The sequence below is a fragment of the Dermacentor variabilis genome, chromosome 1 (genome assembly GCF_050947875.1).
Source record: "Dermacentor variabilis isolate Ectoservices chromosome 1, ASM5094787v1, whole genome shotgun sequence".
NCBI lineage: Eukaryota > Metazoa > Arthropoda > Arachnida > Ixodida > Ixodidae > Dermacentor > Dermacentor variabilis.
Window position 1 is genome coordinate 130,907,400 of NC_134568.1, and position 16,132 is coordinate 130,923,531.

At 47.2% G+C, this 16,132-nt stretch overlaps 1 protein-coding gene across 1 annotated transcript; it reads left to right on the forward strand.

The window, feature by feature from the left end:
• The first annotated feature begins 712 nt into the window (after nt 1-712).
• LOC142585071 (uncharacterized) lies at nt 713-2,135 on the forward strand. The gene is made up of 2 exons (XM_075695594.1): nt 713-1,289; nt 2,071-2,135. The coding sequence occupies exons 1-2, from the start codon at nt 713-715 to the stop codon at nt 2,133-2,135; spliced, it is 642 nt and encodes a 213-aa protein (XP_075551709.1).
• Nucleotides 2,136-16,132: the final 13,997 nt, after the last annotated feature.

Below are 16,132 nucleotides of genomic sequence, written 5' to 3' on the forward strand. Positions count from 1 at the left end.
AGTACCACTGCGTAGTCAGCACTGTTCCGACATCCATATTGTTCAAGCAATTATAGTTCCAGTTATCTGTCATGACATTGCTGCGCCGACAGCTGATAACTTCATTCGGAAGCTGCGATGTGAGGGCAAATTTCTTGCTGACAAGAATTTTCTTGAAGCGAATACTGAGAACGGCCTCAACTTGTTGATTGGAGCTGACCACCCTTGGGAAATCATGACGGGAGAAGTTGCAAGGAGCATAGAAATTCAAGGACTGGTCGCAGTCAACACGGCATTCGGATGGACACTGCAAGGACCGAATCGCCAAAAAGCCTTCCTTGACTGCGACGCTAACGTTATGGTCTGCATTCTGCGAGTGGAAACGATTACTGACGATGACACAACCTCGCAGATTCTGTAGTCGTTCTGGCTGCTCGAAGCAATGGGCGTCACAGATTCTGGCGAACCTCCCTCTGCTGGGTCCACTGCACGGTTCCGAGGAACAATTCGCAAAAAAATGGCAGACACACCGTGGCGCTGCCTTGGAAAGAAGATCAGAAACAGCTACTTGGAAGCAACCGTGATACCGCGCTCGCACGTCTACAAAAACTGGCAAAGAGGCTATCAATGAATGAAGGATTATTGGAGCGATCCAACGCAGTCATCCGACAATACCTGGAGCTGGGACACGCTGAAGTGGTAGAGTGTTCCTATTGATCGGGCCACCTGTTACATGCCACATCGGGAAGTTATACGAGAGGAATCGCTGACCACCAAGCTCCCTGTCGTGTTCGACGCATCGTCACACGCTCAAGGCTTTACATCACTCAACGACAGCCTGGATAAAGGGGTGAACCTCAACCCAGAGTTACTACAAGTACTGCTTCACTTTCGGTGGTTTCCGGTCGCCATCAACTCGGATATCGAGAAGGCATTCTTACAAATTGAGATACAGGAGACCGACCGATATGCATTCCGGTTTCTCTGGTTTGATGCCCAAAACAGTAACATTGTCGAATGGCGCATGACCCGGGTACTGTTTGGATCAACATCAAGCCCTTTCTTGCTCATGGCGACTATTCATCACCACTTGGACATCGCTTGTGAGGACAAAGCGCTTGCTTCTATTTTGAAGAAGTCTTTTTATGTCGACGACTTAGTGGTGGGTGCAGAGACATTCGAAGATGGTCTGAGCATCTATGAGCGATCTAAGGCTATTATGCGAGATGCAGGCATGAGTCTCAGAAAGTGGAAGACCGATAACCAGCAACTACAGAACATTTTCGACAACCAGGAGGAACAAGTGGAAGGTACATCAAGGGAATCAACTGCAGTTTCGGGAATGCGATGGGATACCGAAACTGATTACTTCAAATTTTCTTCCAAGTCTATAGCCCAATGCTTAGCCTCTGCGCAGCCGGACACAAAACGTACACTTCTCAAGGCTGCTTCCCGAATTTTCGACCCTCTTGGTATTCTCTCGCCTATCACCGTCACTGCAAAACTTTTGTTTCAACGACTGTGGGTTTTAGGCCAGTCTTGGGATGACCAGTTACCAGAGATCAAGACGACAAGGACAGCATGGTGCGCAGACGCAATCCAGCTTGGCTTCATCAAAATTCCGCACTGCGTGAGAGATGGGCTATATGGAGCGGTCGAGGAGGCCGAGCTGCATATATTCGTCTACGCCAGCCTGAAGGCTTATGGAGCATGTGCCTATTTGAGAACAGTTGATGACGGCGGAAATACAGCTACATCACTAATAGTAGCGAAGTCTCGAGTAGCACCTACCAAGATTTTAACACTGCCTAAGCTCGAGCTTATGGCTGCTCTAGTAGGAGCCAGATTATTAAAATACATCCGCTAATCGTGGGATTCAACGCATTTTCACTGCGTCATGTGGACAGACTCAACGATCACACTGAGCTGGATCCGGGGTGACCGTAACAAGTGGGGTCAGTTTGTAAAGCACAGAGTGACTCAAATCGCTGCAATTGCTGACCCACTGCTATGGCGTTACTGTCCAGAAGACAGCATGTAAGATTTATTGACTAGGGGCGTATGTTTAAAGATTCTACGTACATGTTGCAGCTGGTGGAGGGGACCTGAATGGTTATCACAGCGAAGGTCAACCTGGCCTACAGACTCGGACATGAGCACACCGATCTACGAAGAGTCAGAGTGTGACATGCAACATGTACTTCTTCAAGCGCCGAGAATAGTGGACATCCTGATTGACTTAAGGAAGTTTGGCAACCTACACAAGCTCCTGCGCGTCACCGCCTGGGGATTTCGATTTGTGGATCGATGTCGTCGTATTCAAACGTCGCTCGGTGGAACTATTTCGACAGAGGAGCTAAACAAGGCTGAAATGTTCTGGATCTGTCGTGTCCAGCTCGAAGTATTCACGAATGACATTGAACACCTTCGGCTTAGAGACACTGTCCAGAAACACTCCGTACTGCGCGATCTCCACCCTTACCTTGATCACAGCGGGCAGCTTCGACTTGGTGGCCGACTTGAAAGAATGAACGCTACGTATGACGAAAAGCACCCAGTTATTCTACCGCAAAGGCATCCCTTCACGGCCTTAGTTGTTACTGAGGCTTGTTAGGAATGGCCTGCCGAGGTGGTAACATGCAAGTTTTCTCAGCCAGCTGCAGCTGCGAGCGTTGCGGGCTTCCCCGAAGAGAACTATGGAAGCCTATCACAATTGCTGCGGTAACTCATTTCGTAGGGACCTCGAGGTGCCGCTTCAACACCCCCTCGGAGCCGTTGTGACTAAACGCGATCGGCGGACCAACTATTGTTACTGAACCTGCCACCGCCGATATGGTCTCTCTGCAGCAAAAAGAGCTTCCCTAACAAAAGGGTGCTTTGCGGTACGTGGGCCCCAGGATTCGTCACAGTCTGCTGACACTCGTGGCGACTACAGGACGCAAAACAATGGACAACCGGCGGCCACGCTGCGGGAGTCAGCTCTGGGAACCAACGCGCCTTTCAAGACGTAAGCCCCGAGTTCTGCGAAGCCCGTCTCACCACGGAGGGGGCAGGGAAACCTGTGCGGAATGTGTGTGTGTAAACCCCCTACCCCCTTCCATCAAAGGCGGGCCGGCCACGAAGAGTTTCTACGCCGACTGGTCGAACGTTTCCCTCACCTAGGGATCTAGGGAACACGGAGTGTTTATAAGCAGCTGTTTGTCGCTGCTAGTGTGTGCTCGTCAGTGTGCTCTGTGATCGTACTCGTGAGCTGTGTGCTCGTTTGCTGTATGCTTCGTCTTGCGTGCTCCATTTGGGAGTCACGCTAGACTGTCGAATGTATCTCTTGTTTAAAGTGTAAATACTGTAAATAAACCCTGTACGCCTAGTTCCTCCCAAGTTCCTTTCTACGACCTTCAACCCTTACAAATGGTGGCAGCGGCGATATCGTCCGACAACTCGTACAACTGTATGCCAGCGGTGGGATCGTCCGACAAATCTAGCACCTGGAAGAATTTCAATGTTGCTACTAGCTTCTTCGCGTTTCGCCGGCCCGCTTGCTGCATACGTATATTGGTGACGGCTCGGATCTTCTCCGTAGCTACAGCCAAACGTCCGGCTCGTGCGCATGAAAGTATGGGGATCTTCTCTCTAAGGCGGCGTTGCGGATAACCTGAAGCACCTCACGTGCTTGACAATGCGTGAGCGCGGGATTTCCGCCAGCAAAGCCCCACCCTACCACATATCCCGAGAACTTATTCTACCGATTTCTTGTCTATCTTCCGAGCTCTTTTTTTTTTCTTTCAATCTATTGCCCAACATCCGTCCATTGTTCATAAAGTACTCGTTTCACCTATCATTGCCTGCGGGATAGTTCATGTGCCCACAAGGCAGTGAGGCAGCTACAGTGGCCATGGCCACACTCCTCTCTTTTCATTTCTGCAATATTTTTTCTCTCCTTCCGATCTGTGTATTAAGAAACAACTCAACTCATGGCGCGGAAATTGCAGTACAGTGAAGTCAATCGGTGGCAGACACAGAACAATCAGCGATCTAGACTAGTCTGGCCATTGCGCAGCTGTGCTATAGCTCAGAGCTGGCACGTGTATAGGTGAAAGCAAAAGTGAACGGAACGTGGTGCTGGCCCTACAGTATACACGAACAGCGTGCTTAGCATCCCGGCGTCGTGCGTATACAGGCGATCACGCTCGTAGGCGAGCAGTGCATCACGTTTTCCGTAACCTGATTAAGACGGGTGAGTCAGTGCATACAGGTTTAATGACAGTTCGTGTTTACACTAGCGCTTTCCCTCGCTTCGAGCATTCTGGGCAGAAGCGGCGCCTCAGTGTTGCACGACCACGTGGACCGACACCCCGTTGTTATTCCCGGGCCATTCTAAAAACGGAGCCAGGGTGCGCCGTTCGCTCTGGCAGTGAACGGCGCTCCTTTATTTCGCCCTGCCTTCTAGACTACGCTGGGCGAGACGGCAGCGGCCGGATCGCCGGATGGAACGGCGAAGCGTTTCTGACTGGGAACGTCCTGTACTCGTCTTCGGCGGCTTCGCTGGTGCTGCGTATTAAGCGCAAACGTGAATCTGCGTGACATGTATGATCCAGAACTCGAACGAGGTACACATCGTATGAAACACAATTGGCATTGTGGCCTTCACCCTTTGGATTTTTTTCTTCTACCTTTCTTATTTTTTTCTCCTTTCTGTTTAACAAGAAACATGCGCTGTGCAGTAGCATGTCGCCTACAAGTAGAGGGTGGCTAAAGAATAAAGCGTCAGTTGAAAGTCAGTGTTTTAAAGGATACTAAAGAAAAAAAACATAACTTGAGATGTATTATTAAGTTTCCCTTTTACAACACAAGGAAAGCTACTCTTACCGCGAGAGACGGATTTATAAGCCATGAAAGGCGCAAGAAGAGTAGTAGGGTGTACAGACGCCTGCCTTGAAGTTCCCACGCCAGCTTGCGGCGGCGTGATGGATTTTGACGGCGTCTTCTCGGGCCTAGTTAAGTTTTTATCGGTAAAGATGGATTACATTGTATTCAAAATGAGCAAAAGACTGAAGTTTACAAGTTACCAGGACATTTACTGCGTCACAACAGCCCAAATTATTTTTTAAAGAAGAAGAAACATTGAAATCCATGACATCACACTGAAATACATGTGCTGAGTTTTCCACGGGAAATAAAAAAAAAAGAACTTTCTGCTTCATTTCCTTTTCTTGTATTCAGTATCCTACCGCTAAATTAACAGAAAAAGAGTTTTGAAAGAATTTACCAATTCAAACTGACTTATTGTTTCTCTTTAATGTCGCTCTAATTCTCCATTTTCTTCTTGTGTCTCTCACGGTCCGAATCTTCTCGCGCTGTTGTTAGTAAACTTACAATGGCGTTGAGAATGTCATGTTACGATATGTAGAGACTTCTGATTAAATTGGGACTTTTCTGTACCAATATTTAGATATTTCTCGTTTATCGTGCGAGGAATCAGACTGCACACACAAGAGACACTTCTTCTCTCGCTCCCGCACCCATTCGAATGCTTAAAAAATTAAATTATGGAGTTTTACGTGCCAAAACGACCACCTGATTATGAGGCAGGCCGCAGTGGGGGACTCCAGTCCAGATACCTGCCCCGAGAAAAGACGTGGCGACACTGGTGTCTGCACACGTTTGGCGTTTGCAGCGATCCCTCTGGACAGATGCAAGCCATCAGTACGCACCCCTAGATAACATCGATCCATCCTGTGGCTTCTATATGCCGAAAGGTCTCAATAGGCAATTCCAAACATACCTTCACCGCACCAGACTCAACGCGGGCTACACAAACTACTTCAAGTTCAAGATCCAACTAACGGATTCGCCAATGTGCTCTGAATGTAACGCCTCTGGAGACCTGCACCATGTTCTGTGCGACTGCTGGTGGTACGTGTCAGAATGACAGCCTTTGGAGGCGTCACTACAGCTGCAATGGGACTCGAGCTTGGCACTACGGCACTACGGCAAAGCACCCCCTCTGCGTTACGCGCCACGAAAGCGCCGCTGACGATATTGCAGGCCACAAGCTTTAACAAAACTTTGTAAATATCTCTATAGTGTGTGTGCGTGCGTGTGTGTGTACTCGTATTTCGACTGTACTTCGAGCTTCCAACTCTCTCTCTCTCTCTCTCTCTCTGTATGTATGTGTGTGTGTGTGTGTGTGTGTGTGTGTGTGTGTGTGTGTGTGTGTGTGTGTGTGTGTGTGTGTGTGTGTGTGTGTGTGTGTGTGTGTGTGTGTGTGTGTGTGTGTGTGTGTGTGTGATATTTTACGTGCCAAAACCAAGATCTGATTATGAGGCACGCCGTATTGGGGGATTCCGGATTAATTTTGACCACCTGGGGATCATTAACGTGCCCCTAAATCTAAGTACACGGACGCTTTTGCATTTCACCCCCATCGAAATACTGCCGGCGTGGCCGGGATTCGATGCCGCGACCTCGTGCTTATGCAGCACAACACCAAACCACTGAGCAACCACGGTGGCTCATTGTTTATATGGTTATCCCTGTGTACCTCATAATCATCACCCAGCACCTGAATTAGCCTTTCAGGCGATCAGCCAGACAAACAATTCCAACATATCCTTAAAGCTTGTATAACTCTCTCTCTCTCTCTCTGCCTCTCTCTCTCTCTCTCTCTCTCTCTCTCTCTCTCTCTCTCTCTCTCTCTCTCTCTCTCTCTCTCTCCGGATTAATTCTGACCACCTGAGGATCTTTAACCTCCACGCAATGCACGGCACATGGGCGCTTCAGCATTCGCCCCCATCGAAATGCAACGTGATCGGAGACTCTAACTCGGCGAGAAGTATGCGCGAAAGAAGGCGTATCTCATCACATCTAATTTTCATCTGTCGCGCATAACGTTCCAATGCCTGCAACTACAGGTTTTAGTACAACTGTCTTCTCACTGCCCCATAGAGCTCCAGTGCTATAGATTATATTCCTCCGCATAGCACGCGCAACGTGACACACCTCACCGCATATGCATGCGTACAGCTGGGCAACATGCTCCTACCATTTCGTCACTTCAACGCAACTGCCGCGGTGCTGCATTTGTTAGAACACCTGACTCGTACCAGCACAGGCACGAGTTCGAACCCAGATGCGGAAAAATAAATGTTCTATTTTACAAGATGGTTTCGCATAGGCATTTTTGCATGCACCTTGGTAATGCCGCGAAAAAAAAAATGCCTTGAAATTGGCATAACATACCAGAGCTTTGATTTTCAAGTAAAAGAAATCCGCATGTTAATACATTTGAAGCACACACTTTCCGTTTAGTATACTGCGAAACTTACTCTGCAGAAGGAAATCTGCAGGCTTCTAGCTGCCCCCTTGTTGCTGCTAGCCATAATCATTTTTGCCCGCTCTTTTTCTGTGAAGAAAAACCGAAGCTTGCCAGGGTTTTTGTTTGTGAATAGCTAAATAGTGTATATACTGAATTATGATGACAAACCCAGCGTGTGTAGCCACGCTGTAGCCATTAAATTGCAGCTTCGCTTGCTGACGTCAATACGTTGTTACGCGTTTTACAGTGGAGCTGTATATGTCTAGCCTCCCAAACATTCAATGTCCGTGCCTCAAAATTCCCGCGCCCTCTATGAGAAGGCAAAGCAAACATGTAAGGCATGTGATGACACCTCGCGCAGCAAGAGGGAAGCTGTAGGAAACTGGCGGCGAGTAGCAGCGAAGATCGTGCCCGAGAGGCTGCCCGTGAGCGGCGGGCGGGACAGGAAGACGGTTGCCGCGAAGCGATCGAGAGTGCGGCGAAGCGACGCAGGTACCTCGCCAGTAAATTGGACGAGCACAAGGGTGCGCATGCGAAATTTCAGAGGGACTTTTTCGACAAACGTTTAAGATTCATTTGTGCAGTGTGCGACAGACTGTGGTTCGAGAACGACATGATGGTGATTGGTAACGTTCGAGATGACGCGAAGAGTGAACGTAATGCCGTTTTGACAGCTACCCCAGCTACTAATTTAGCCAGCTGCTCGGTTTGGCTGCGCCGAGGGAGCGCTAATGGCTGTTGCGCGCATCGATCATTTGATGTGACAGGTGGTTGCTAAGAAGCCATTTGCTGCATTTCCGCGCCTGCGCAAAGAACCGAATAGGCAGTTAGTATGTTGCGTGCGCTGGTATGGAGAGGCCGCGTGTAGTGCGTACTGCCGAACAACAAGCTGCTCACGAGGCCCGACTTCAGGACCGCAGAAGTGAATGTGAGCGAGAGCGACGGGACGCTCGAACCGGCGAGGAGCGTGCCGAGGAAAGCCCCCAGATCGCGAAGCGATTAATGAGGCGCAACGACGGAGGTACAACGCTCGGAAGGCCGATCCTTATAGTGGTGCGGATGCGCGATTCCGCCGAGTCTTGTGGACGTTTGGCTTGAGTTGTCGTGTGTGTGAGCGATTGTTGTTTGAAAATGATCTATCGGTGATTACGAACATTTCTTACCACGATGTTTGCCGCTCCGCTGGTCCTCCACCTTCGCAAGGCGGAATGACCTTGATTTTTTTTTTGGGGGGGGGGGGGGCGAGTAGCTTTTATTTGCTCTTTCAGCCATTTTAGTTGTCGGACTTTCTCCGCAGAAAGCATGTGCGCTCGCGCAACCGAGTTGCGGAGCCGCGTTTGTCTCCGAACGCCAGCTAGATCGTTGAAACGCACGGGCTGCAGCGCGAGAGCTTCAGTTGTCGCGTCTGAATGTTGCAGTGGTCGGTGGTGGCGCTCTGTCGCCGCGCAATGCACAGACAATGCAAGGAAGTTACAGAGACTTGCGAATATGTGTGGCAACGCAGCGACAAATCTACGCCTTAAGTTCAGCACAGAAATCCGGAATTATGATCTTTAATGAAGAGATGACTAATTATGTGTTATCAACTGAACAGTAAGTCTTACCCATAGTCAAACAATATAAGTACATCAGCGTATACATAAGCGAAGGAAGGACTTACTCAAGCATCCACCACGATAATCTGAACATAAAGGGGAAGTGGATATGCAGCGATTATGAAACATAGCACATTTTGGGCCCACAATAAGTATGAGGTGGTTTGTGGAATCTGGAAAAAGGTAATGGTGCCAGCGCTAACTTTGGCAAAATGCCCGTCTGTTCTTAAAATCAGATGCCTTGGCGAGGCTGCAAGTTAACCAAAGGTTGGTAGGCCGGTTGCCTTTAGGAGCCCACGGTAAAACCACAAACGAGACAGTACAGGTTGACATGGGTTGGGCTTCTTTTGAAGTCAGGGAAACGCAGAGCGAGATTAGTTTTGAAGACTAAGTAATATGGATAAAATAAATGGGCGACTAAAGTGCACAAGTATGTGTACCTGAAAAGCGTGGACACAGAATCGAAGAAGAGGTCAAGAAAGCTGGCAACCAAGCGCAGGGTAACTGAAAGTGTAAAAAGACAACCATCAAAAAAGAAAGTGAGAGAAATAGAGACAGTGAACTGGACCCAAAGAATGGAGACAAAAAAGACAATGGAGATTTACAAGAATGAGAACAAAGAAATTAGAAGGTAAAATCTGTACGATAAACACAAAGGGCAGTGCCTTGCTATTTGAGGCTCGAGCTTGTTGTCCAAGGACAAAAGCATACCGGAGCAAGTATTCGCAACAAGATTAAGAATACGAATGCTGCAGCAAAAAACGTCCGACCATAACGATACTCCCTTATAATGCGAAATTTGAGCGCAGCTGTATACGTAGGGCGCTATAACGTAAAACTATTCCAAATTTTTGTATTCTAATTCTGCAATCAGCCCTCTGCAATTGGTCAAGAACTTTTTGGGCCACCCCCACTTCACCTGTCTGTCACGCGACGCCACGAAAACCGCGATAGCTCCGCATCTTATATGGCGTGTACACACTGATTATGCATGATTTGACCGAACAAAAGAAAAATTGTTATTTATGATTCGACGCTTTTTCGCCATTAGCCCTAGGCTATTGGTCAGAAGTTTTCGGGCTGCAGCCACTTCACCTGCCTGTCACCCAACGTCACAAAACCGCAGAAACTCACCGCGTCAAAGTGACGTGTACGCGTTAAAGGTGCATTAATATGCCGAACAAACCTGAATTTCCTTCTGGGGCCCTATAACGTAAAATTATTCAAATATGTTTTTATTCCAATCTCCTGACGTCAAATTTGCGTAACCACCGATGCAAGCATCGGGCGATCACCTGCAGTGTTGTCTGAACAGACCAATCAAACGCTCTCCTAGTTCATAGGAGGTCACTTTTGTTTGCTTGAAAAACGAATAATATTACCTACACTGAGCGGGTTAGCCTATTTAATTGGCTGACAAGAGGCGAGGAGCACGCTCAAGTGGCGAGGGATTCGATGGGGCCCCGAGCCAGTGCACTGAAAATCGATAACCGGATGAATAGTGTGGTGCCGGCGTCGGCGATTGGTCCGCTTTCCTTTTCGTAGCTTGCCGTGGCTGGTCGAAAATCGCGGTGGCATGCAACGGAAGCTTAAGAATGACGCTAAAAAGGATCTTCAGCAAAGAAGACTTGGCAGAACGAGGTCGTAATCGTGCCGAAAGTGCTCGAAAACGATACACGGCCACGCAAAAAGCTTTATTATACCCAAATAAACCCATGCACTCCGGCAGGTGCAAGTAGTCAGTGCCGGAGCTATCCGCGGCAGCCATCTTTCATTCCTTTCAGAACGGGACAGCCTGAGGCTATTCAGAAGGAAATTCAGCTTTGTTCGGCATATTAATGCATCTTTAACGCCTACACGTCACTTTCACGCGGTGAGACTATGCGATTTTGTGACGTCGCGTGACAGGGAGGTGAAGTGGGTACAGCCCGAAAACTTTTGACAAATAGCCGAGGACTAATGGCGAAAAGGTGTCGAATCAGAAATAATTTTTCTTTTGTTCCGTCAAATCATGCATAATCAGTGTGTACACGTCTTATCAGATGGGAAGCTATCTCAGTTTCCGTGACGCCGCGTGACCGACAGGTGAAGTGGGGGTGGTCCAAAGAAGTTTTTGGCCAATCGCGGAGGGCTGATTGCAGAAGTGGAATAGAAAAGTTTGGAATAGTTTTATGTTGTAGCGCCCCTGAATAGCCGCAGGCTGCCCCGATACGAAAGGAATAAAAGATGGCTCCGCCGATCCCTCAGGCACTGGCTACTCGCACCTGCCGGAGAGCATGGGTTTATTTGCGTATATTAAAACTTTTTGCGTGGCCGTGTGACGTTTTCGAGCACTCTCGGCACGTTTACGACCTCGTTCTGCCAACTCTGCTTTGCTGAAGATCCGTTTTAGCGGCATTCTTAAGCTTCCGTTGCATGCCGCCGCGAGTTTCGACCAGGCACCGCAAGCTAATTAAGGAAATCGGACCAATCGCAGACGCCGGCACCACCCTGTTCATCCGGTTATTGATTTTCACTGCAGTGGCTCGGCCCCATCGAATCCCTATCCACTTGAGCGTGATCCTGGCCTCTTGTCTGCCAATTAGATAAGACAAGCCGCTCAGTGTAGGCAATGTTAGTCATTTTTCAAGCAAACAAAAGTGACCTCCTATGAACGAGGAGAGCATTTGATTGGCCTATTCAGACAACCCTGCGGGTTACCGCCCGATCCTTGCGTCGGTGGTCACGCAAATTTGATGTCAGTACATTGGAATAAAAACATATTGGAATAGTTTTACTTTATAGGGCCCGTAGTTTCATTTCGCGATATATTATGCCAAAGAATTTGAGACCAATGTTACCGCACCGACTGACAGTGGACCAGTGCCATCAGCGCCTTCGCAGAGGGAGAGGCATTATGTGAAGGCTGGCATGATGAGCGGCATCAGCGTCAGCTGTGGAAGACGACGACGAACGCGCGAGCAGTGGCACGAGCACGTTCGCGCGGTTACGCCGAGGGACGCCGACAATCTACCCAGGAACGGCTGCCCAAGAGCTGCGCTATAAAATACTGTAATAGACAGGCTAACAATGGAAGACATGAACTTGATTTTATTTCTTGCACTGTTAGCCTGTATATTACTGTATTTACTGAAATATATTTGTAGCAGTTATTTGTAGTTGTGGCTCCTTTTCCACTGTAACTTAGTAGTTTTGTTGCAAACATAGGGATTAGATTTTCTGGTATGATTTTTTCTAGTGACTTTTTTAACAATCTTTGCTGTTTTGGTCCCGGTTCATTCATTAGCCTTCCAGGTATGTCATCCATCCGGTGTTCGTGCAGTTTCAAGCTCGAGCTTTTACGTGTTTCAAGTCTCGAATCTGAACTTTTTCGAGTTGAGATTATTCATAAGCAATTGCTCCTCTGCTTCTTTCTTAGCCTCACTTCTTTGTCCTTCTTCGACTTCCTTCTGGTCGCAGCGCAACGTCCGAAGCCGCAACAGTTCGGTTCTCCACCCCGGTGTGCCCAAGCTGGAACTTGCTTGGTGGTTTGGCTGAGTTTTGGGTGGATTTGACCTAGTTATCTCACTTATCTAATTTTTTGTAGGACTTATTTCGTGATTGAATCAGCACTGATGTCTAAAAACTCTCCTGGGCAAGGGCCCAGCCCTTGGTCAGCCTCCCTTTCTCCTGATGATTTGCCTTTGCAATCTTTCTTCTGCAGCGGTGTTAGCAGCATCCCTGTCGCGCTGGTGCCCTCGAACGGTGGATTCATCCAGCTGAACAACCCACAAGCTGTTCAGGCCGAACTCCAAGCCATGACGCATAATTTCCAGATGATAAGCGATGACCGACAATTTGGAAGAGGTGGGATAGTTTGTAGGCCATCAGATTCGACCTGTGTTGCAGACCTCTTAAAGTGTAAGACTTTCGCATCTGTCCCGGTGAGTGCGTTCATTCCTCCTCATCTAGCATGCACTAAAGGCATTGTCCGGGGCGTAGACTCTCGATTGAGCCCAACTGAGACTCTGGAGAAACTGTCTGATGCTGGCATCATAGCTCTATACCGATGTAACCGACTCGTAAACGGGGAAAAGGTTGCCACAAAATCGGTTATTGCTACGTTTGCTGGCATGTCCTGCCCATCTGAACTAAAAGTGTGGCCACTTATTTTTAGAGTGGAACTTCTCGCTTCCCGTCCACTTCAGTGTCGGAGCTGTTGGCGTTTTGGCCATAGTGCAGGAGGCTGCAAATCAAATGGACGCTGTCGCGCCTGTGGTGGCGATCATTCCCCCAATGAATGCACAGCTGAAACCGAGACGTGCTGCCTATGTGGAGGAAACCATGCGGCTGACTATGGAAGCCGCTCGGCTAGAGCTAACGAAATACAGTTACTAGAGATAATTGACAGGCGACGATGTTCGCGGCGAGAAGCTATTGCAGTCGTCAAGGAAAGAGCCTTTGGATACGCTGGCGTCACTGCGAGGCAATCTACTTTCCATGAAGACAACTTGCCTAAACTTATTGAATCAGCAGTAGAAAAAGCAATGACAAAGGCTATGCAACATATTGTCACAAGTGTTACCGAATGTATTTGACAAGTGTTTACTGCGCAGATGACACAGCTGTTGCAAACAGCTGCCACACCAATCACCAAATCGATTGTTTGTGCTGCAGAACAGGTAGCCAGTTCAGTACTAGCGCCGAGTACCACATCGGACCCAACATTTGCAGGATCCGATCCTTGTTCTTCGCGTCAGTCAGTCTCGCAGGTCGACATGGAAACGGGCCATGATATCAGGCCGCAAAAGCGAACTGGGTCTCCAGTAACTACTTCTTGTCCTTATACCAAAAACAAAAAGGGTAATCCTATTTCTCATTCTGGCATCCAAGAAAGTTCATCGCGACGGTAGCCGCTGAATATCAATTAGATCTTCACCATAGCTTTTTTAAAAGTGCTACAGTGGAACTGTCGTTCCTTGTTCTCTGCTTCAACAGACTTAAATTACTTAACTGAAATTAATCCTGACGTCATAATCTTACAAGAAACCTGGCTTACTCCTGAGAAAAATTTTCATTTTAAAGAAGTTCGATCTTTTCGATTAGATCGCCTTTCACTAGGAGGTGGCTTAATGATTTTGTTATCTAAATTCTGTCATAAGGCGAAAATAGCTTTCAGGTTAATGTCTCCAGAATGTGAAATTTTGGCAGTGCACCTTAGCATCCCAGGCTACCGTTCATTTTCTATTATAGATGCTTATTTCCCTACGGGCGTACACAGTACATACCAATTGGATAGTGCGCTTGCCAGCTGCAAAAATGAAGTCGTCCTTACTGGTGACTTCAACTCGCATCACGTGTCATGGGGTTACAAAACAGATGCATGTGGGACACGTCTACGGGACTGGACCATAGATAAAGATCTTTCATGCCTAATGTCAGACGACCTACTTTTATCCGTGGGTAATCTCGCTCAGTGTTAGATTTGACGTTTTGTAGCACAAGCGTCGCCGTGACATCTTGGACTACGATTGATTTCGGTAGAAACAGTGATCACCTTCCGGTATACTTTGAAATTGCATGCCCTTTAACATCAGTTGATCGACACGGCAGAATATTTGTGAATAGCAAGAAATTTAAAGACTGCTTGCGCTCCACCATTGCATCACTAACTAATAGTAATAACGAAGAAATTGGCTTTAATATTTGTTCAGCGTTACAGATGTCCCGACAAAACTCTGAATTTGTAATTCAGACCGCTAAGCGTTCCCCATCTAGTCCTTGGTGGAACAGTGAGTGCACACGAGTTTATCGAAGAAGGAAAGCTGCTTGGAAAAAACTTCTATATAATCAGAGCCCACAATATTGGAAAGATTATCAATTTATTTCGGCAACCTTCAAACGTGCGAATAAACACGCAAAAGATGAGTACGATAAAAACCATTTCGATTATCTATCTAAATCCAAAAACAAACGTGCTTTATTTAATTACCTTCGGTTTAGAAACAGACTCGCAATGACCGTTAATGTAGACTCAATCGTCTATACTTCACAGGAAATGCATGAGTCCTTAGAGCTATTGGCTAAAGGATTGGAGAGCCGGTTCGCAACGCGCCTTCAAGCTTCTGTTTTTACTCCTGCATTATCGGACTACAAAGAGATATCCTATTCGGAAGTAGCACAAGTTATGTTACGGCTGCCAACTACAGCGCCTGGCCCGGACGGAATAACAAATGCAATGTTAAAGATTTTCTTTCAAGAAGCTCCACGTGAGCTTCTGAACTTGGTAAACTACTCTGTTAGCAATGCATGGATTCCACAAGAATGGAAGATCGCCAAAATTATTCCGTTACTTAAAAAGCAAGGGGCAGGGTACACTATCGACAACATCAGACCAATTGCGTTGACATCAAACATAGTGAAACTTATTGAAAGAGTGCTTCTCGGACACATAATAGAGTTTATTGTCGAAAATCAATTGTTGAGCCCTTGCCAAATTGGATTTCGATCTGGCTATTCAATATGGCAAGCGCATGTAGACCTTGAAAGTCGAATTAACATCGCCAGACAGAAAAAGCAATACGCGGCTTTAGTTACCTTAGATATATGTAAAGCCTATGACAGCATTGAACACAGAATTTTAACAAATCGGTTACAGAGCCATTGTTTTCCAGGCTATATTGTAGCATGGGTGCATGAATTTTTAAAAGCCAGGGAATTCTATTGTTTTCGAAGCGGCTATTCTTCTAGAAAACATAAGCAAACAAGAGGTATGCCTCAGGGATCGGTACTCTCACCAGTATTATTTAATATTTTACTGAGCAGAATCCCCGTTCACCCAGGAGTCAGTACCTACGTTTATGCTGATGACATTGCCTTTTTTGGTATGGCTAGTGACATATACTCTCTTTACGAAATTTTGCAGTCGTATCTAAGGGAACTGGAACACTGGCTGGATAGCTTACACTTAAACCTGAATGCTAATAAGTGTGATATACTTGTTTTTCCAGTTAAAGACCCAGTATACATATCGCTGAACTACCATCTCGAAGATATCCCGCAAGTAGAGTCACTAAAGTACCTTGGAGTTATTTACAACGGAAATCTTAACTGGCGGCCACACATTGAATATATTGCGACAAAAGGAGCTCGTACAATGGGCATTTTGCGCAAGTTAAGTAATCGAAGAACAGGTATGCGCAGAAAATCCCTCTTGATGGTATATAAAATGTACGTTCGTCCAGTGTTAGAATTTGGATGCGTT